The 21,594-nt window shown below is 40.4% G+C and overlaps 1 protein-coding gene across 1 annotated transcript; it reads right to left on the bottom strand.

Moving 5' to 3' along the window:
• Positions 1-227: 227 nt before the first annotated feature.
• Positions 228-17,508, bottom strand: LOC310745727 (1-aminocyclopropane-1-carboxylate synthase-like protein 1). The gene is made up of 14 exons (XM_083578660.1): positions 17,216-17,508; positions 14,998-15,057; positions 14,459-14,529; positions 13,812-13,881; positions 12,061-12,127; positions 11,229-11,326; positions 10,148-10,225; positions 9,010-9,110; positions 6,840-6,926; positions 5,410-5,455; positions 3,396-3,537; positions 2,562-2,704; positions 1,695-1,848; positions 228-1,497 (listed from the first exon to the last, which is right to left on the bottom strand). Exons 1-14 carry the CDS (start codon positions 17,357-17,359, stop codon positions 1,322-1,324), a joined length of 1,437 nt encoding a protein of 478 aa, XP_083434786.1. The 5' UTR covers positions 17,360-17,508; the 3' UTR covers positions 228-1,321.
• Between the last annotated feature and the right edge of the window lie 4,086 nt (positions 17,509-21,594).

Raw genomic sequence — 21,594 nt, 5'->3', positions numbered from 1 at the left:
GTGGCTTCAGGTACTAACCAAAATCCTAGTTCTATTCTGGCCTGTAATTTAATTTTAAACTGCAGCAATAAAAAATCCAGAGTTTTCTTTTATATAATCACAACAATTTAAAAGCTAGTAGCTGTGAAAGCAGCCCACCTCATCGGTGACAACGTGTGTAAACTATTGGATCTTAAATTACACAAATATCCTCGCTCCTTTCCCAGTCAGCACAACCAAGCATATGTTTTTAAAAAAATATTTATGTTAAGAGTGCAAAACTGATCAGAGAGTGCAATGATTTTGCAAGAATGATATGCAACAGCAAAATGTACAAATAAACCCTTTTCAGCAACAGAATGAAAACAAGATTTAGACACTTTCTTAGAAAGCAGTTACAGTGATAACACCCATATAGAAAACCTAAGCTTCTTTGTTTTAGATTACTTCCTGTGCATTATAAAAACAGTCTGCAAGTTGGCAACTAGTTATCAACAGCCAGTTATCAACTGAGTCAACATTTTCTAATGTATTTACATACAAAGTATATAGCTTTTGTCTCAGTGGACCAATGTTTAGAATCATAGAATTGTAGAGTTGGGATCCTGAAGATCATCTAAGTCCAGCTCCTTGCAATGCAGGAATATGCAACCATTCCATACAGTGATTGAACATACAACCTTGGTGTTATCAGTGCCACACTCTAACCCACTGAGCTATCCATTGCCCTGTATGAACCAAGAGATATATGCAAGATAATGTGCAAGATTCAGCTCTATTCTGCAGATTGTCCATGTTCAAAGCATCAGTCACATGCTTGACCTGAATACGAATGAAATTCAAATACTTGAAAATAAGATGGTGGGGTGACCTATTTTGAATTCTATAAAGGGGGAGAGGAGGAGGAGGAGAGTGGCCTAGTTTAAACTCTGTGCATATAGTTTAAGCATGGTCAATATTACAGTATCCTGGGGACGAATGGGAGGTGCTGAACCTCTCCCTCCTCCAATGATGCTTCCCTTGCACCTTTCCCACCTATTTTTGTCCTAACGGGTTATCTTTAGCCTTGAAATTCCTCTAGGGAAAAAACAGCTGGGTAGAAGTCACTGTTGCATCTAATTTGGCCCATAGTGTTCTGAGGAACAGAACTAAGTATTCCAGTGAGGAGAATATAGGACAGAAAGTCTGCCAGGTTGCAAATAAGTAGAATCTCCATAGTCAAATTAGTAACCATAGGTTACAACAAAATGTTAATGCCTGCCTGCCATACTAAACAAAACAAAGGGGAGTCAGAGTTACAGTAAATATAAATATGCCATGCTTTGTTTTAGCATTCAGGTTCTTAGAAGACAGCTATTTTCTTCAAGTGTGAATAACCTTCTGAGACATCATCCACTGATGTATTTATGTAATTGGCTGAAGTTTCACCATCTAATTCAATATGCTCATTTTCTTCATGAGATGAAGCTATAGGTTCATCTATTTTATCACGTAGCATTTGCTGAAGTCTCTGAATACCTACAAAAAGGAAGCAACATAAACATTTTACAGACATAAGATATTTCCTAAATTTCTGCTTGTATGTAGTACAGAACATATTGTAAGGCTGTATATATTCCTTGATGGCTTGAAAGTCTATGACAATGCATATAGCTGAGTGAAGGATGAGAAAGGAGAAAGAGATCAGATAACCCTTTTATAGAATTGAAACTTACACAGGTAGATTCTGTCTATAGAATCTGAGAAGACCAGCCTAAACCATCCAGGTTCATAACAGCAAAAGGCTTTCCCAGGACTAATGAGCAGCTTTTCACCAAGAATTTTCCACCATAAATCCATTTCAGCTTCAAATGTCTGCGACTTTAAGAACTAAGAGAAAACAGAAATACACGTTAACTAAATGCCACATTAGCAAACAAAGCACTTTACATCCCCACCCTCAAAAGAACCAAAAGATCAGGTTTATCAAAGCATCTTTTGAGTTCAATTGAAGCCTTGGCGCTCTATTATTTTTCTTGCTTAGCCAATTACTCAAAATATTATTTAGGATCAGATGCTGCACCATTTATTTATTGTTTGGCATGTTATGATTTAATTCAGTGGTTTTCAACCAGTGTGCCACAACATGCTGGGGCACCTTAAATGATGGCCAGGTGTACTGCGGGCAGCACCAGCCTCCATTCCCTCCTTCCTCTGATGGTTTAGGACCTTAACTATGTCCAAAATTAATGAAGAGTACTTTTTTCAAAAGCCTCTTTTAATGGTGCAGGGTGGGGAGCTCCAAGCCCTTATCTTATCAATAATGAAAACCTGGTGCACTTTGAGATTGTGCACGTACAAAGGGCAGGGGACTGGTCCAGTCGCAGACCAGAAGTGCCGGATAGCATTGTGATGATACATTCTTCCGACTGGGTTTGCTCATAAGCCTATGACCTCTCAATGTCTCGCTGGGAGGGGCAGGTCCTATTTTGAATACAAAGCCCGACAGGAAGGAAGGAGCTCACAAGACCAGCCACAATACAGCCTACTGTATTTATGTCCTTTAATCCAGCCTCCCTGAGCCCTCCAGGTCGTCCACGTACTTTTCTGAAGTCAGCCCACACATATAATCCTCCTGAGCTTTTTAAAACAGGTATTCCCATCTCTGCAAGACCATCCACAAGAATGTTCTGTGCTTCCTTAAGTCTTCTTTTATTGGTTGGGAAAAACACATTCTCCAGCCATTCTGCCAAAATAAGAGCACAAATCAGACCACACTGTTTCCCCCCCCCCTCTTTGTATTATTCAGTTCTAGTAGTACTTTGACAAATTAAGGGGTGGGGAACTTTGGGAACAGCAGGCACTCTGTTAAAGGGATCCTGCATGGCAAATGTAAAGTGTAAAAAGTAGCTTATGTGATTGAGAGGGTTTTTGTTTGCAGTACTATGGAGTTAAGAAAATTCTTATTCCAGGTCAGACTATTTGTTCACCCAACCCAGCATTGTCTACTGTAACTGGCGGTGGTTTTCAAGGAGAGAGGCATTTCACATCACCAGCTAAACGAGTTAACTAATCTGGAAATTCTGTTTTGCTGGCATCAGTCCTAATAGTTAATGATGGCAAGGTAACTACAGGCAAGGCAAAGCAAGATGAGACAGGTCCTGTACAGAACTTGTTCCCTGGTTGCTCAGATGGACCCAACACCAATTCAGCCACTTTACACCAACTTCAGCAATATATCTAATAAATAAAAATGAATGTAGTTCATAAATAATTTGAAACTGTGGAATAAAGCTGGCTAGATCATGGTCTAGCCAGGCACAGTGAAAAAACAGAGCTGGATTTTCCTGGTCTGCAGTAACTATATAGTGTGAGGACTGGTGTTCATTACTTGGAATCAGGGCCATGTGTGTTTGTGCACTTTCAAGTTTGCTAACCTCTGTCACGAAGGAACTGGCTGAGAACATATTGCACTGGTCCAGGACAACCATGGAAAACAGCCAGCTGATTAACTGCTTTCCTGACCTCATGATTTCTGGTGTATAATACTCCAACTCTGATGCCACACATGCCAAAATCCTTGAAAGGGAAGGGGAGAAAGTTTGTAATTAAAAAAGTCTCTCTAAATTTTTAATTCGTACACAAAGCACATTTCTATCCAAATTAGCATTATCCAATGAAGACTAAATAATTTCTGATTCTTGTAATAAAATATAATTTCTCAAGTTTCAAAGCACTTAACATTCTATATAAAATGTTTTAAAGTCCATTTAAGAAACAAAAGCAGAATGATTGATTTGATTTGCATAAAGTATTTCATTAGGTTAGAATTTTTGGCTGAAACCCATATGATGATCCCTGAAGTCTAGTTTTAGATTTCCAGTGTGGTAGAACAAATGAAATTATAAACAATATGTGGCACTTGCATCCACACAGGGTCCTGGTTGTTTACAGCCAGCCTTACTTGGCCCTCTCAAACCCCCTATTTTTGTAGCAAGCAAGGGACTGTCACCTGTCACTGGTTGCTAGAGTTAACCAAATCAACATGTAGTTGCAGCTCCCACATGGTGAGAGATTATAAATGGCTATTCTGCAGCCTAAGCAATCAGAAGCCACCCTAAGGCTGCAATCTATTTATTTTGGAGTAGAATTTACTGTATTTTTTGCACCATAACACTCACTTTTTTGCTCCTAGAAAGTAAGGGGAAATGTCTGTGCGTGTTATGGAGCGAATGCCTACGGATGGCGGGGGGATCTGCTGCAGTCATGAGCAGAGGATCCATGGTTCCTCTTCCTTCCCTCCTCTGTGGCTAGCTTTGAAACAGCAAAGCGGGAGAAGAGCCGCTGAGTGGGGAGGAGAGAGGGACAGAGAGCCTGCTTGCTTTAAAGGAGCAAAGCGGGAGAGGAGAGGAGCCACTTACACGAGTCCGGGAGCTGTTTTTTTCAGCGAGCCGGGGAGGAGGGAGAGAACAGCTCGCTAAATAGCAGCAAAGTTTTTCGAAAGCAGGCTCTCTGTCCCTTCTCCTCCCCACTCAGCTGGTTAAATAGTAGCAAAGGAGCCGAGGAGGAGGGAGAGAAGCAGAGCCCTTAAAGGAGCAACGCAGGAGAGGAGAGGAGCCTTCTCCTCTTATACCCCTCTTCTGCATTATTAACAGCATCCTTCTCCACCCACCCCACGCGTGTTCCTTGTCCCTTGAGTGCTTTTCCTTCCCTCCCCACTTAAAACGTGGTTACAAAGCACGGATCCACATGGATCCTCAGGATTTTTGCACTGGGTCACCCCAAATTCACCATCAGATCACATAGCATGTCCATGGCTACAGCTTGCACCAAAAAAATCACGAACCCACTGTTGCCTGGGGCCGCAGTGGTGCAAAAACGTGGTTACAAAGCATGGATCCACATGGATCCTCAGGATTTTTGCATTGGGCTACCCCAACCTCACCGTCAGATCACATGTCTGTGGCCACAGCATGAACCACAAAAATCATACATCCACTGTTTCGTTTAGAATATTTTTTTCCTTGTTTTCCTCCTCTAAAAACTATGTGTGTGCTATGGTCGGGTGCGTGTTATGGTGCGAAAAATACGGGTACATCGAAATAAACATCAATAAGGTTTGCACTGCACTGCAAGTCATATCCTAAACTATGGAGGAGCAGAAAGTAGTTCATAGTCTACTGGCCAGCTTCTGCTGAGCCACCTAGTTGCCTGGTAGTTCTTGAGATAGTTGCAAATGATACTGAGAACAGAATACCATCTTCCACTAATGCCACTGCTGTGCAACTGTGGCAGAGGCAAACATTATAATCCATGATTACACTGTAGGTTTTAAGTTCTCACATACAAGATTTCTTTGGAACAATGCATTGGGTAGATGGAGGAATTTGACAGTTTCAAGAATTCAAGCACATTTTGAAGAAATATTGATAACAAATATTTCTAACCTACCTTACTAAATCCCCACATAAAGTGTGTCCGGTCTGGATCTGGTAAACTAAAGAGAAAGATTTCAAGATAATTAATGTCTTACATTTATTTGGGGTGGGGAATCAACACTTTTCAGTCGTATGACCAATGGCAATTTACCCTGACCCAGCAAAATATTGGAGATATAGAAATCCACAGCACAGACAGCACATGTTCTGTACTCTCCACAGAAATGAATGCAAATCCCTGTGTGCATGCGCATTGAAGTACATACAGAAATATGGATCAAGGAAGTCCTAATTATGTTCTATTTATTATTTATGTTTTCACCCCAACCTTCCTCCAAAGCCCAAGATGGAGGGCACTGGATGGCAGTCTCCACACACACACACTAAAGAAGGTATAATTTACTTGTCACATGAAGGAATACAGTCAATAGTCCCGCTCCTTCAGCATGTGGACAACAGGGTGCAGATGTATTTCGCCATAATTTTATACTTTCCTGCTACCCTTGTGATGGCTGCAATCCTGCTGCGCTGGGCACATTACTTGCAAAGCAGGCTCTCTCTTACTTCACCAATGACCAGTTGCTACTCAGCTCCACCCCACTCTCCTCAAAGCATGCAACATATGTAAAAGTCCAGAAAGGAACTTGACACTAGATACTTCCAAGTGAGACATGGAAGAATTTTGGCTTGCACTAAGTGACCTAACATGTTACAGCATGCATGCACACTGGGCAGAGTTACAACAGACCTGTATGAGGAGCCCCCTGGCATGCAGAGGAAGCAGAATAGCTACAATAGTAAAGGTAAAGGGACTCCTGACCATTAGGTCCAGTCGTGGCCGACTCTGGGGTTGCGGTGCTCATCTCGCTTTATTGGCCGAGGGAGCAGGCATACAGCTTCCGGGTCATGTGGCCAACATGACTAAGCTGCTTTTGGCGAACCAGAGCAGCTCACGGAAACGCCGTTTACCTTCCCACTGGAGTGGTACCTATTTATCTACTTGCACTTTGACGTGCTTTTGAACTGCTAGGTTGGCAGGAGCTGGGACCGAGGAACGGGAGCTCACCCTGTCACGGAGATTCGAACCGCCGACCTTCTGATCGGCAAGTCCTAGGCTCTGTGGTTTAACCCACAGCGCCACCCGCGTCACTACATTAGTAGTTAGCATTAAATTCACATATGAGCAATGGTTTGCTTAGTCCTAAATCAATTGACATGTAGGATTTTGTCAGAGAATGCCAAGACAAAAAAAGTCTACCAAGCCTTGAAAATCATACATATGCTACCACATCACCAATAATTACTTTGAAAGAATAGTTTATGCATACAGTAACTGGTAGACTATGTGTGCATGTATAAACAAACAGAAGCGATTTGCTATGTTACTCAACTAAAAAGCTGACATTATTTTTTTCTAAAAAAGCAACAGGAAGGTACACTCACCTTTCCAAGCTAAGAATGCTTGTGAATGTGGTATCACCATATACAGACAGCATATAAATTTCATCCATTATTACATGTAATTTATGTCTATGTAAAGAAAGACACATAAGTCATTAAAGTATACACACACACACACACACACACCGTATTTTTCGCTCTATAAGACGCACCAGACCATGAGACGCACCTAGTTTTTGGAGGAGGAAAACAAGAAAAAAAAGTACTCTGAATCTCAGAAGCCAGAACAGCAAGAGGGATCGCTGTGCAGTGAAAGCAGCAATCCCTCTTGCTGTTCTGGCTTCTGGGATAGCTGGGCAGCCTGCATTCGCTCCATAAGACGCACACACATTTCCCCTTACTTTTTAGGAAGGAAAAACTGAGCCTTATAGAGCAAAAAATACAGTATATGCATTCATTACTGCAATTGCCGCTTAGCAAATTCCTTAGAAAGCTGCATATTCTATATTCAATCCAGTTATTATTATTATTAATTAAATATGTTTACTGCCCTTCATCCGAAGATTAAAGGGAAGTTCACAAAATAAAAATACAAAATGAAAACATAAAATACATAATAAAACAAAAACAAAAGCAACCAATAACTCTCACCCCACAGACACATTTAAAAGGCCATAGAATGTTAATCAACCCAACGCCTGGCTGAAGAGAAACGTTTTTGCCTGGTACCCGAAGATATGTAAGGAAGGTCCCAGGTGAGCCTCCTTGGGTAGAGCATTCCACAAACAGGGAGCCACTGCAGATAAGTGTTTCAGTGTTGCCACCCTCCAACCCTCTTGTGGAGGAGGCACCCAAAGAACTGCTACTTAATATAAAGCAAAATGTTTTAAATAACTGAACAGTGATATATAAAAGTGAGAAGTTAAGAACCAAGTATCCATATGTAATATATTGCACAATTAAGATATAAAGGCCAGAAAACACACACCACACAGCTTATTATATTTGCATGCACAAGCCAGAAAATACACCAAACTGAATTATTATTCCCAGTATTAGCAGGCATTCAGAAGTATGTGACTGACAGAAAGATGCTTAAATATCACAAAAGTATAAGTAACCAATTAAAGTTTATTTATTTTTTTTTGTAAAAAATTAAAAACACCAGATTCTTAGTTTTCACCTTCAGACGCAGACTGCATCCCCAAGTCTCATGCAGTGTCATGCTGAAGTGAAAAGAACTGTGCCATGTTTTGAGGCTTACTAAATATCTAATAACCACGTTAGTTAGAATCACAGAGTTGGAAAGGACCAGAAGGGTCATGTGGCCCAACTCACTGCTATGCAGGAATCTTTTGCCCAACATGGAGCTCAAGCCCACGACCCTAAGATGAAGAGTCTAATGTTCTACTGACTGAGCTAGTTGTTACCTTCATTAGAAATAAGCCACATGTAAAAAAATTAACCCATTTCATGTAGATTGGTGGGAAGGGCAGGTATGCTAGAAAATGGAACAAGCAAGGAGGATGGAGTCCTTTCGCGGATAAACTAAGGAGGAGGAAGGGTCACTGAACATAGTGAGACTTATGTCCAAGTAAGTGTACATAGATTTCAGAGTAAGCATTACAAGAATGTGGCCAAGGATAAAAAATAGACATTAGGGGAAGTATGAGAAAATGTATTGAAATTTAAAGGAAAGATTAGGGATCCTTCTTTGAGAAAGATAAAAATAATTTATTAATTCATGTTCCATATAGAATTCTACAGACTGGACGGACAAGTTACAGATTACAAGAATGCTTCATTTCATAAATTGGTTCAAACTTACTTTTCAAATCAACGTATGTATCCATATTAAACACTCTTACCACTACTTATTTTGGTAATTACCAGTTCTCATATTTATGACATATGTTTTAAAGAATCAATATAGTCAGGCTTTACGCATACAGGAAAAAAATTTTAGCGGCACGTAAAGCCATCTCCACCATAGTTATATGTTCAGAAACGAAGTTTGCCAATTTAAGAATTCTAATGTTTTTCAACGCTACTAATAACCATAGATGACTATTACCATAAATGAATTTTCTGAACAAACCTTCTTATGGCCATATGCCAAATGAACTAAGGAAATTACCAAAATAACTTTCAAAACTAACATACTGCATCATAGAAAATTAAAAGCCCAAACAAATAGCGCTAGGACTCAAACCTGTGTGCAAAGTCTAGACATTCTTTCAGTAACTGTGCTGGGTAAATGTCCCCTAATGGATTGTGAGGGTTGATCAGGATTAAAGCTCTGACTCTGATGCCCTGAAAAAAGAAAAACTGATAGTCGGGGACGCCATCATGACGTCAAACAAAGGAGTAGCGAGTCTGCAAAATTGCCATCCTTTCATAAAGTGCCAAGTATTGAAGTTTCTTGACTGAATATGAGCATACATATTCCTTTATAACCCTAAAACATATCCCAGTATCACATTTTCACGGCATCACATTTCATTTTCATCACAGCATGGCATTTTGTTATTTAGTTCTGATTTTAAATTTCATCTGCTATAATTCAAATGACTTAATTTACAAAACTATAGATTTGATGTAATACATTAAATGATTGTTTTCTTGAAGAAATGTATATATAACACCAGTGTATAGAAAGACTGTAAAACTAGGATTCTTTTTAAACTAATGTTACTAAAACATGTTTAAATGGAAATATATTCAGGTAGGAAATAAAATTTCTTATGACCAAATTATTATGTAAATTCTGTAATTTCAGCATAACTAAAACATACAAGGTTAGGTCTAGACTGTCATGCTTGGAGCAGACCTACTGAAATTAGTAGTACTTACATTAGTCATGACTAACTTAAGTCTTGTCGATTTTGATGGGTCTACTCCAAGCATGACAGTTGAATCCCATTCACTATTTTCAGTACATTTTCTCCTGTGAAAAGATTCTGTCACCTAGTAGCTTCAATCTACTTAAGAAAAAAACCAAGAAACAACAGCAGAAAAGATGAACTACTTTGGAAATCAAGGGAAGTAACTAAAGCAGTTTGTAAAAGGTAAGTATTAAGTTTAATATGAATTGCTCCATTTATTACTTGCAAATATTTTAATGGGCTCACATAAGAACAGGAAATATATAATTTAGGATTCTAGTTTCATTCTTGAAAACGATACATTAGAATGACATGACAATCTGCTTTTGGGCAATTTGTGCACATGAAAAGAAAAAGGAGATTTATCAATTTACATTTCTAATAGGATATATTTCACTGGAAAGTTGATAAGGAAGTATTGAACTGAAAGCACAATAGTTGGAGTTTGGTACAAAATGTTCCTACCTGTTCTATGGCTCTCTGATGTGCAGTTTCTAATTTTTCAATGGTTAACTGAAATGGTCGACTTTCTTCATTAGTCACCTGCATAAACATTTCAAAAGGTGTTCGAAGACAGAAATTCAGTAAAACAATGCAATCTGCTCAGAATACCTATTTATTTTCACAAAGTGTTGGTGCTGACCTTTAAAGCCCTAAACAGCCTCGGTCCAGGATACCTGAAGGAGCGTCTCCACCCCCATCATTCTGCCCGGACACTGAGGTCCAGTGCCGAGGGCCTTCTGGCTGTTCCCTCACTGTGAGAAGTGAAGTTACAGGGAACCAGGCAGAGGACCTTCTCAGTAGTGGCACCCGCCCTGTGGAACGCCCTCCCACCAGATGTCAAAGAGAAAAACAACTACCAGACTTTTAAAAGACATCTGAAGGCAGCCCTGTTTAGGGAAGCATTTAATGTTAAATAGACTATTGTATTTTAATATTCTCTTGGAAGCTGCCCAGAGTGGCTGGGGAAACCCAGCCAGATGGGCAGGGTATAAATGATAAAATTTTAATTATTATTATTACTATTAATAATTTGAGGGAGGGAAACAGCAAAATGCACAAGCAAGTTATGGTGGATGTGGCTTAAACACTTTCTTTTTCTTGTTTGTTGGGATGAATTCAATGCAGATACTCCCTTTTCAACTTGTTCTGGTGGAGGTAAAAGGGAGTTTAATAAACTCTACGATTCTTTGAGGATGCTTGGATCAAGGGCAGTGGTGACATTATGTCATCCCAGGAAACTGTTACTCTCTGAAAATGATGATTAATGAAGAGATAGACACACACTCACTCTAAAAAGACTGAGGAAAACAGTCAAGACTTCTGTTTGTTGCCACCTCTGCTATATACACACTTGTGTATGAGACAACATCCATAGTAAACTTATTTGCCAAAACATATAGCACAGTCATACAAGAAGGGACATGTCTACAGTTTGGTTTCCATAGTCAGTAGTTGTTTTGTTGCTTGGGCTTTATATAATTGTGTTCATTCATAGACAACATATCAGTATTTATAAGAAAGGGAATATTTAGTAAATATTTACCTCACTGAACAAGGGCACATGGATAGGTTGCATTCCACCATACAGCCACATTTTGGAGTTTATTCCACCATAATATGGGGTAGGAATCAGATACCCATCTATAAAAAGAATAAATAATGGAGGTTTACTTTCTTTTTAAACAAAGCATTTTACTAGTTTGTTAAAAAACAGTGATAAATTATTTTGCCTTCATCTTACACACATCTTTAGACTACTACTTTCAGAATCTTTGTATATAATCACTGTGCTGCCAGAATAGGAAAAAAAACATTGTGTGAACCACTTGCAGGTATATGAAATGAATACTCTTACTAGCATACTAAAAAAAGTGACACAAATTTCATAGTAGAGGTTTTATCCCATTCCACATATAATTTTATTGTCATTAAGAAATTGTTAAGACTCTACTATAATATATATAGCTACTTAGAAAGGGGGGTGCAGACTAATAGTTTCATTCTGCTAGCATGTACTTCACATAATTTAAACTATTTTTAGCTTACTCAAAGGGCACATAAAATAAAGCAATGAAGCAGTTCATTTTCTACATGATTTAGCCCCGGCTTCCTCAACTTCGGCCCTCCAGATGTTTTTGAGACTACAATTCCCATCATCCCTGACCACTGGTCCTGCTAGCTAGGGATCATGGGAGTTGTAGGCCAAAAATGTCTGGAGGGCCGAGGCTGAGGAAGCCTGATTTAGCCATTATCAGCAGAGTAAACAAGATTTTATACCTTCTTTAAGATGTTCAGGCACTAATTACCACTAAATAACTGCTACAATATGTGATACATATACATACAATATGTAATACATATTCATGCCCCCTTACCTCCAGGATCACATAACACAGTTGACAGCGTAGCAAAGACGGCACAGCAGCCATTCAAAACTATAAACTAGAAACAGAAGACAAAATAGCAAGATACAATTAATAAAACTACAAAAGCAGCTAAATTTATTTTAAGAAATTAAAGACAAGTCTAGGGCAAGGATATCATATCCAAGTATCAACAACTCAAACCAAATTAAAAAATGAACCACTGTAACTTCAAAACAACCAACCCTTAATTTCTCTTGTATATGTGAATTGAATTGGCTGGTATCCAATCAGTCATTGAAAGGTTTTATTGAGCTATAATGTAATCGAAATTATGGGTTCAATGGTCTATAATATATGATATAAATACAGACCATCAGCATATCCATTAATTATGTACCATTTAGTAGCTCTGATTTCGAAGTGGTTGCCTAGCTAGGTGTATGTCCCTGGCAATGACCATCTAAGATGGCATTGGAGTGAGTAGAATATGTTGTTTGCAGAGTCAATGTCTGAGAAGAGTGCCATGTTTGACCTCCTTGTTTTATAGAGATAATCCAAGCAGTAAGTTTAGCAATCTGCCACATTTTAGAAGTGCAAAGTGTATATAAGTCAGTTGATTTCAGTGGATCTATTCTGAGTATGACTTAGTTCAAGGGTGGGGAACTTCTAGCCCGTTGGCTTTATTAGGCCTGGCATGGGTCCTAATGTGGCCCATAAGGCCATTTCCCCCAAATCATACTCACCTGTTCCACACCTGATACCATGTGATATCAGCTGTGCAGCAGCCAATCAACAAATGGGACCCTTAAAATGCACTCCTGGCATTGGCAAGGGAGGCTGGCTTTCACTGTCAATCAGCTGACATTTCATGACCGTGCTAGAGGAATCCTCACCAGAGGAGGGCCTGGTACTCCCTGGAGGGAATTGCACAGACATTCTTGTGGGGTCAGACAGCACCAAGGCTGAAGCAGGACTATCAGGCAATGCAACATCCCAGCAGCTGCCATCTCCTATATATAGAGGGCCTGAGTTGAGAGGCAGAAGCTGAGTCACCTCCAACTCTCAGAGAGCACTGAAAGATGAAAGGGCAGGACCAAGCAGTCCACCTGAAAGCCAATACCTCCTTGAGAATGATAAGTTACTTGTGAGGAGCTGCTTCCTCATGAGTAGACCCAACACTACTGAGAGTTCAATAGCTGAGAGATCAACAGCAGTGCCTAGGGTGGGGCTTAGCAGGCTCTTGAATAAAAGCCTTCAGTCGCTTGGGGAAGCTACAGGAACAATGTCCTCATTCTAGCTTCTTGCTGAAGCTGTGCAATGAGCCTCTATGTGTGGTGTTTTGAAGTCCTGACGATCATCATCTGAGGGCAGTGTGATGTCAGGTGTTTGACAGGTAGGTAGTCAAACGTAAGTGGTAGGGGAAGTAAGAATTTGGTTCATTAGCTGGATATTAGATATTGCCCAATATTTTCAAACTATTTGCCTTTGTATCTAAATGCATCAAAGTTGAGTTTCATTATTTGAAGACAAATGGGTATCTTAAGCAAAGTTATGAGAGCTCCCTCTGATAAATTTCTTTTAGGTACTGGCTTTAACATAAAATTCTATCTGCTATAACAACCTGATACATTCTCAGTGTTGCAGAGTTTCCAAAATGATTTAAAAGTGGTAACTTTTGCTATACCCTCATTTCAGATCTTATGAAAGATTCAGCAAACTTTCACAAAATTAAAGGAAAGGAAAGCAACGTGGTTCCTTACATGATCTGGATCTAGTGCTGTTGGAGCTTTTGCATATTCCGTAAGAAACTTTGCAATTTCTTCTCTAAAACTAAAGTTTTAAATTAACACAGTCAGAAAATTTGCATCAACATATTCATATATAAAGTTAGTTCTGGCACAACTTTAACTTTGAATTAGTATTTTTATTCAATTCAATTGAAATTTTGCTACTGATTTCTTTAGAAGCATAGAACTTATTTTAAAAGTAAACATATGTAGAGGATCACATATTTTAAATTGCCCCATTTCTGAAACTTGATTTTGGACTGAGTCCAGAAATCTGAATTCTATAACTATTAAACAACACTGTAAATTGAAGGCAGCAATATCAAACAATTGCAAAAAAGAACATTTATTTACATAAAATTGAACCTATTTTTATTAAATGTGTTCAAACAACAACTAGACATTTATGCGGTGTTATAAGTAGTCTCCAAGCACTTACACTACTGCATCAAAAGAAAATACATCTGTAAGCCACAACCATTTATTTTAAGAGGACCTCTACAGAATAGCTTAAATCTCCCGCACAATGTGAATTTTAGTTTTTGAAATGTTTAACTGGAACTAGAAAAACAGGTAGCTGTTATAAAAAATAGATTGAACTGCTAAGCAATTTTTGTTACCTTTTAATGCCTTGTGTATCTGAATACTGAAGTAAGCGAGGTTCCAGATAAGCCATGTCAGGTTTTACGAGCTGTCATTTTTTAAGAGAGAGACAATTAAAGTTTTTAATTATATGAATGGTAGTTAGATTCACACATTGCTATTTATATTTCCCACAGTTTATCAAAAATTTTCAAGTTAAGCTGTCTTAGCTGATCTTGGATGGAAACCAATCCATTTCTCAGAGCTGGGCCTGATTTTGGCTCCTCAGCTGCACTAGCCTGGAGCCAGAACAGCAAAAGATATCACAGTCCCTCCTCACTTTCTGTCCTGGTTGGAGTAAGCCAACAAGGTTTAAGATGCAGGGGCCGATTTGCCACTCTGACCTGCTGGCCCAGTCCAGGGCTTAGGCTTGTTTTGCTTGCACTCTGCATGAGTAATGTTATTAAACACAGTGCTTGATTATTCATAAGAAATGATCATGGCCACTAATTAGTACTACCTATTGATCACAATTTCAGAACTAAGTTGCACAATTCATGTGGGAAGCCAAACTTACCCTTTCCTGTATTAAATCAAAGCAAAGCTTGTTCTCACTTGTTCCAAAATTCAAAATGCCCTGAAAATAGGAATAACATTTTAGATAGCTACCACCACTAATGGTAGGGTTGTTTTTTTAAAAACATTTTCTGTTTACTTTTTGCATGGACCCTCCTGGTCAGAAAACTAAACCTAGTGTCTAAAGGACAGTATGAAAATAAACTGCCACCATTATATAGTATTTTTTCCACTATATAAACAAAGGAGCAACAATTTCATACTCTCTTTAAGGCACCTTCCTACAAGTATGTTCCCAGGTTAACCACCATTTCTGCTTCTTAAGGACTGAAGTCTTCTAGATATAGATTAAATTAACAAGTATTATTTTCAAATATATTTAACTCGACATTTTAATATCTGTACAACCACTTTGTTTTAAAAAACAGGTCTCTGGAAAGTACAAGACTCTCTTACATAAGAGTACAGACAACAACTATGTTCACACTCAGCTGTTCTACTGATCAGACTGCAGAAGTTGGAAGGAGCGGCAGCAACAACATATTTCTAGTAAGGAGATTTCAGGTCAGGGGATAATGTAACTGTCCCATGCTGGAGCAAACCAGATTGAACTACTTCTGCTTGGACCCAGCTGGCACTTTGCCATTGGAGCCTAGACTGAAAAGCAGCAGTACAATTTCTGCTGCCACAATTTCTCCCCTCTCCTCCAAAATATTCCCTCTGCTACATCGTATGCAATGAACTGCATTCCTTCGCTCCTGAAGGCTGTTGCAAAACTCTGACCCAGGGTTTGGAAGCTTCGTATCTGCACAGTCTTTAAGATTGCCTCATTTCCACACCTTCTTCCATACAGTGTTTTATTACCACACCTCTTTCTCCACATCCCCTTGTTTTTTTCTGCAGCCCTCACACACATCATTTCCAAGTGTTTCTGCTCCCCTTAACTTTTCTTCCATGCCCCCCTTCTCCACAGCACAACCATTGGTGCTCAGCTTTCAGTATTCATTCTTGTGTTGGATGAGGGTGGGGATATCACATTGTTAGCTGACTTTTTGGATTAACGCTTTTAGTGCATTTTTTAGTCTTAGATTTGGGACTCCCTTTTGGCTGTGTGAAGTGATAGAAGTTTAATAAAATAAACCAAGCCATTTCTTCAACACAGCCCAATCTCTTCCCTTCTTCTCCACCCCATTTCACTCCTCAGACTCAAAACTTCTCATCTCCATCTCCAGTCTACTTCACCTCATCTTCCCACTATCCCTGACCAAAGGAGTGCCAAATGCCAACTTGAATAAAATATTGGGGGGCGGGGGAGGTAAGACTTGGCCTGCGTAATTGATCACAAGGCACGCACACACCATCTGAATGGCAATGCCATCAACTTTGCCCCACCCCCTCAAATATTTTAGCGGGGGGGGGGGGAGAGACTTTGACCACCAAGATTTGGCTTCTATAAGTCCAGCCAAGCTTCTCTTTCTGGTCCTCCAGACTTTCCCCAGTCATACACCCCTCAGCAGTTACGCTTCACACCCTCCTTGACTGCTTTTGCCTGGCTAGAATATCTCCTTCAACTCTAATAATGCCTGCTGCTTGCCTGAGTGAGTGTAGGAAATGTGTATGAGTGTGCACGAAAATTAGTTTGTTTTTATTAATATTGTTGTTATTTACTGTTTAAAGCTCAAATTTACATCAGTTGCCCTACCCACTTATGCCTCTGACCCCATTCACCACCAGCATGTGTCCCCCCCCCCTGCTTTCCCATAATAAGTGGTAGACCATGGGCTTTGCATGCAGAAGGTCCCAGGTTCAATCCCCAGCATCTGCGGGTAGGGCTGGGAAAAGGCTCCTACCCCAAACTCCAGGGAGTTGCTGCCTGTCAGTGCTGACAATACTGAGCTTCATAGACTCAACGGCCTGTCTCTATATAAAGCAATTTCCGATGAAATTGGGCGCCTTTTCCAGGCGTTGGGCTGGAAAAGGTCGCCCTACCACAATACCTTTCCATTTAAAAAACCCACCTACCCACCCAAGCCTCTGTTCTCACACTCTTGTCACAGGCACTTGACTTGACCCACCCATGGCTCCATGTTTTATATCCTGCGCCCTATTTCCTCAATACACTAGCAGAGAAGCCCCCCCCCCCGCACACGTCCTGCCCCACCAGTGGCTTCTTCTACACCCCCCTTGCAAAAACCACCGACTCTCTCTCACACACACACCTGAGGGTTGTGAGCGGCGTCGAACGGATCTCGCACGTACATGTCGAAGCCCTTCTGCAGCAGCCCCTTTGCGCTGCCGGCAATGCCGGCTCCCCGAGCTGAAAGCCCTGGATCAGGCGCCGCCGCCGTCTCTCGGTCCGCCATGGCGCCGCCGCGCGCGGGGAAAGCGGCAGAGTCCGCCCGCCGCCGCCTTGCGCTGAGGGAGCGGAAGGAAAAGAGGCAGCGGGACGCGAAGGGAGGAGCAGCGAATGACGGGAAAGGGCGGCGAAGACGTGTCTCCTCAGCCGGTGCGAACGGAACTAAAGGATGCGCTTTTGGGGAGCCGGTAATATAGTGGTCAGTCACAGGCGGAGCCACAGGCGGGCGGGACACACACACACAAGTGCCCCCCTCAAAAAACAAGGAGCTCATCCCTACTTGCCCCTCCTCATTTCTGAACTCCTTTTTATCATTTTTATTACATTTTCTGTTTTACTGTTTAGAATACTCATTTAAACATCCTTAAAATATCAATGACTTCCCTTCTTCTCTTTCCATGGTTCATTTTGCATATCGTAAACCCCTGCATATTTTACATAAACTAAACCATTCAGTATTCCGTTACTACATCCATCCAAACTTATTTGCACTTATTTGATTTATCTTAATGCTGCCAACGTTTTTCATTTCTGACCGCCTGTCATTATACTGCATTTTTTCTTTCTTTCTCTAGCCCCTCCTGTGACTCAACCCAATCTCTCCATGGGATCCAGAAGCTGAGCTGGTGACGGTGACCAGGGCTGCAGTTTTCCCCTCAGAGGACTGACTAGATGGGGATTTGTCTTATTTCTCTTTTGGAGCTGTTAAAAGCCCTCTTCAGGCAATATCGCCTAGACAAGGAGTGGGGATGTGTCTTTAGTCCAGCCCCCTGAAGTAAAGCAACCCAGTTACCATAATCTGCCGAGGTTTTAGGGGAGGGTAGTACCTCTGGTGGGGGACACATGTGCTCCTTCGGTGGTAGTTTGTCCAGCTTTGTTCCCCCATCCTGCACTCAGCTCCCACCTGTGGCTCCTGTCAGCGTGTGCCAGCAGCCACATCCCAAGAACAGTAAACTGGCTGGCTAAACCAGGCGAGGGCAGCTGATGAGTCTTTAAACCTCAATGAGTTAGGGACTTCCCCTGCATGCAAAGACAGGCTCTATCCAATTGAGCGGACAGGACTAATAGTGGGTCTAACGGTCAAGAAGGTGGTTTCTGCATGTGCCGTAGAGGGAAGTGAGGGGCAGATGGGGCTAGCCAACCTGGGAAGATAGCCCACCGAGGAGGAGGAGAACTCTGAACCTAAACCTCTGCTTTGTGGGATATTTTTGGGAGAAGAAAGGGCTAAGGAGTAAATCCTACAGAAATCCGGAGTGGAGTCCCTAAGGCGGTTGGATGGCACCTTGTACACTGCCTTGTGGCAACTCCTGCAGCCAAGCAGGTGCCCAACATATTGCTCTGCTTTCCTTTGGGCAACACCAGCGAGGCTGAGAGTGGGGTCTTGTCATCTGGGCAGCCTAGGGCCTCCATACACACTGCCTAGGCTTGCACCCAAAGGAGGTCACTTCAGTGCTGATAATGCAGCAGTTTGACTTCACCCTCAAGAGACACCCTCCATTGTCTCTCAAGACAAAACAGATGGCAACAACTGAGAATGGGAATAGTGTAATTCATAGTCCATGTTTTATGTATGTCTGCCAGTATGAGTAATGAAGTTAATGCAAAAGTCCATCCCACCTACCTTCAGTTCCTGATCAATATAAAAGGTATGTAGAGAAAGAGAGTTTTACAGACAACTGTTGTCAGGTCAGAGCCATTTTTTCTTTTATGTTAAGCAAATTGAAATAGACAATATTGTACAATAGAAGCTAGGCCCAGATGACAATGCTGCAACTGTTAATTCCTCTTCTCAAATTGTATTCATAACTGACGTGCATAAGATTGCTCTGCTTACTCAGAAGTAAGATCCACTGAGACTTACTCCTGGGCAACGGTGTAAGATGGTGGTTGCTACCTTGAGTAAATTGGGTTAACAGAAAATAAAATGGTTACTTTTCAGATAACTGTATGCATGCATCTAAAACTGTGAATTATACCAATTCTGATTGTTCTTGTGTTTTTCATACTGCTCCACATCAAATAGAGAACATTTATTCATGGCAGAAGTACACAAGTTAAAATGAATACCCTGTAAACAAAAACCAGCACAATATTCTGGTTACATATTTACTTTACTGTAAAGGGGAAAAAACCTGTGACTGAAATTTTCCCAGACATAATTTATGGGCAGCTCATCTATCCCTCAATGTGACTGCGTCTACCCGTGTTCACTCTCTTTCAAGGAATCTTAAGATCTATTCCAGCTGGAGCAAGCCACTGGTTTTTTTTTTTGCGAGGTCAGTCAAGGATAATTGCTATGTGTAAACAGACATCTATCCTACAGACAGACTGTTATCTAATAGCAAGCTAATACCATATAATGCTTGCATAATAGCCTAGGAAAGATTATGCTAGGAAAAGTCATAGGAGTTCGGAAAGAATCTACCCTGTGAAAAGAAAAGATACCATATTCTTATCGGTACATAAACACTTGTTAACACAAAAAAGTATCAAATCACTTTTTCTTCAAACATTTATTGAGAGCAGCTTTCTAGATTTGTTTGCTTCTGTCTTCAGTTTGGATTAGGAACTTGATCTGATAACAATATAATCAAAGCAGAAAACAGCTTCCGCTACTTTAGGTACTTGTATGCTAATACTGCATGGAAGTTTCTCTGAATGAAGAAGCATGCAGTCACATTTTTCTTTAAAAGTGAAATATTAACATAAAGTACCCTCTTCTTGGCATTTTGATAAAAGCTGTAAAAAAAATCATGTGCTGTATTTTTATATTGTAAACAGCACTGTGATCCTACGATGAAGGGTGGTATAGAAATTTAATAAACAACACATATTATTGCTGTTTTTTATTTTTTTATTGTATTGTTGTTGTTCCCATAATCAGAGAATAACTAAACACAACATATAGTGGGTGTCAATAAATTAAGGTTTATTCAGAGTAGATCTATTTAAAGTAATGAATGTGTTAGGTCTACTTTAAGTAAAAATTGTTTGAATAGCACCCAGTGCCTTCAAACCTGAATCCTCCTAAGTAACATATTTCCAATAAAATATACTTCAGCTAGTATTTAGGAATTGGTCAATGACTGACAGTTGTGTAAAATAAATCTGACAAAACTGCATCATCAGCTGTTCTTCAGATTTATTAATGACTGAATAAAATGTGACTGGGGTATATTTCTTCTCATGGGAACATCTCATGCTACAGCCAATTGTGACTAAGGTACTATAATTTGATGTAGCTGAGACTGCAGTATGTGTCTAGTTTTTTCGAAAACAGTTACACTGGCTGATCCATTCACCTAGCTTACCCTCTGGAAAAATGTTAAGGGATGGGGGGGGGTAAGATCCGTCCTGCCACCTGGGTGTGTTACAGGCCTGCAAGTCCCGAAGGTGACTGGGTCTTGAAGCAACATCCCAACATCCCTTAAGTGTATGTCCAAGTGGGGAACACAGAGCTCATCCCTGATTACCCCTGGGATGGATCCTGCCCAATGCCCCAACCACCACAGGAGGGCCCATCTTACCCCTTGCCAAACAAAGGCAGCTATAATTGATCTTAACAAGCCAGGTTAAGATCCTGTAGTCAGATGTCATTGCAGAATGCTGTTTTCAGCTACAAGAAGTGGAAACTAAGTTACTGTCATTTGATAGATTTAAGACCATCGTAGGTTACTACATTTTAGAAGCAGTTATATGGCATTATGTAAATTAAACACTTGCTGATACTGCCAGACATGGTTACAGTATATATACTGGTTCATATGACAGTTTGGGTTACATCAAAGGAAGGTCCTGATGCTACTACTATTCAGAATAGTTTGACACCTGCTTATTGCTAAAATGGTAATTCCAGATACTAATCCACAAAGTGCAAATTTGAGAGTTTATATGCTTCTAAAACCATTATTTTCTGAAATTATGGGAAGGTTACTCAAGGTCTGTTGGATAGGTCAACTGAGAAGACCATCTGACAACTCATATGCTGTTAGGTCAGTGAAAGGAAATATATCTTGGGTTGTCAGCAGGTACAGTCTGAAATAAATACTGAGAAACTGAATTGAGGTTTTAACATACCACATGGGCAGAGTGTGATACTATGATACTGACATGAATTCTGATATTTGCAGAGGAGGGCAGCCAAGATGATAAAGGCTCTGGAAACCAAGTCTTATGAGGAATGCTTGAGGGAGTTGGGTATATTTAGCCTGGAAAAGAGGAGACTGAGAGGAGATATGGTAG

The sequence above is a fragment of the Podarcis filfolensis genome (assembly GCF_964270895.1).
Source record: "Podarcis filfolensis genome assembly, chromosome: 12".
NCBI classification, from domain to species: Eukaryota; Metazoa; Chordata; class Lepidosauria; order Squamata; family Lacertidae; genus Podarcis; species Podarcis filfolensis.
The sequence above is the reverse complement of the archived record's forward strand: the minus strand, read 5'-3'. Positions and strand labels throughout refer to the sequence as shown.

Bases quoted from the DNA above. Each gene is read 5' to 3' on its own strand.
- LOC310745727 (XM_083578660.1), bottom strand. From the start codon at position 17,359: ATGGCGGACCGAGAGACGGCGGCGGCGCCTGATCCAGGGCTTTCAGCT. The intron at 6,927-9,009 runs GTTTGAGTCCTA...TTCTTTACATAG, and splicing joins TGTCTAGACTTTGCACACAG to ACATAAATTACATGTAATAA. The intron at 1,498-1,694 runs GTAAGTTTCAAT...TCCTTTTTGTAG, and splicing joins TATAGACAGAATCTACCTGT to GTATTCAGAGACTTCAGCAA.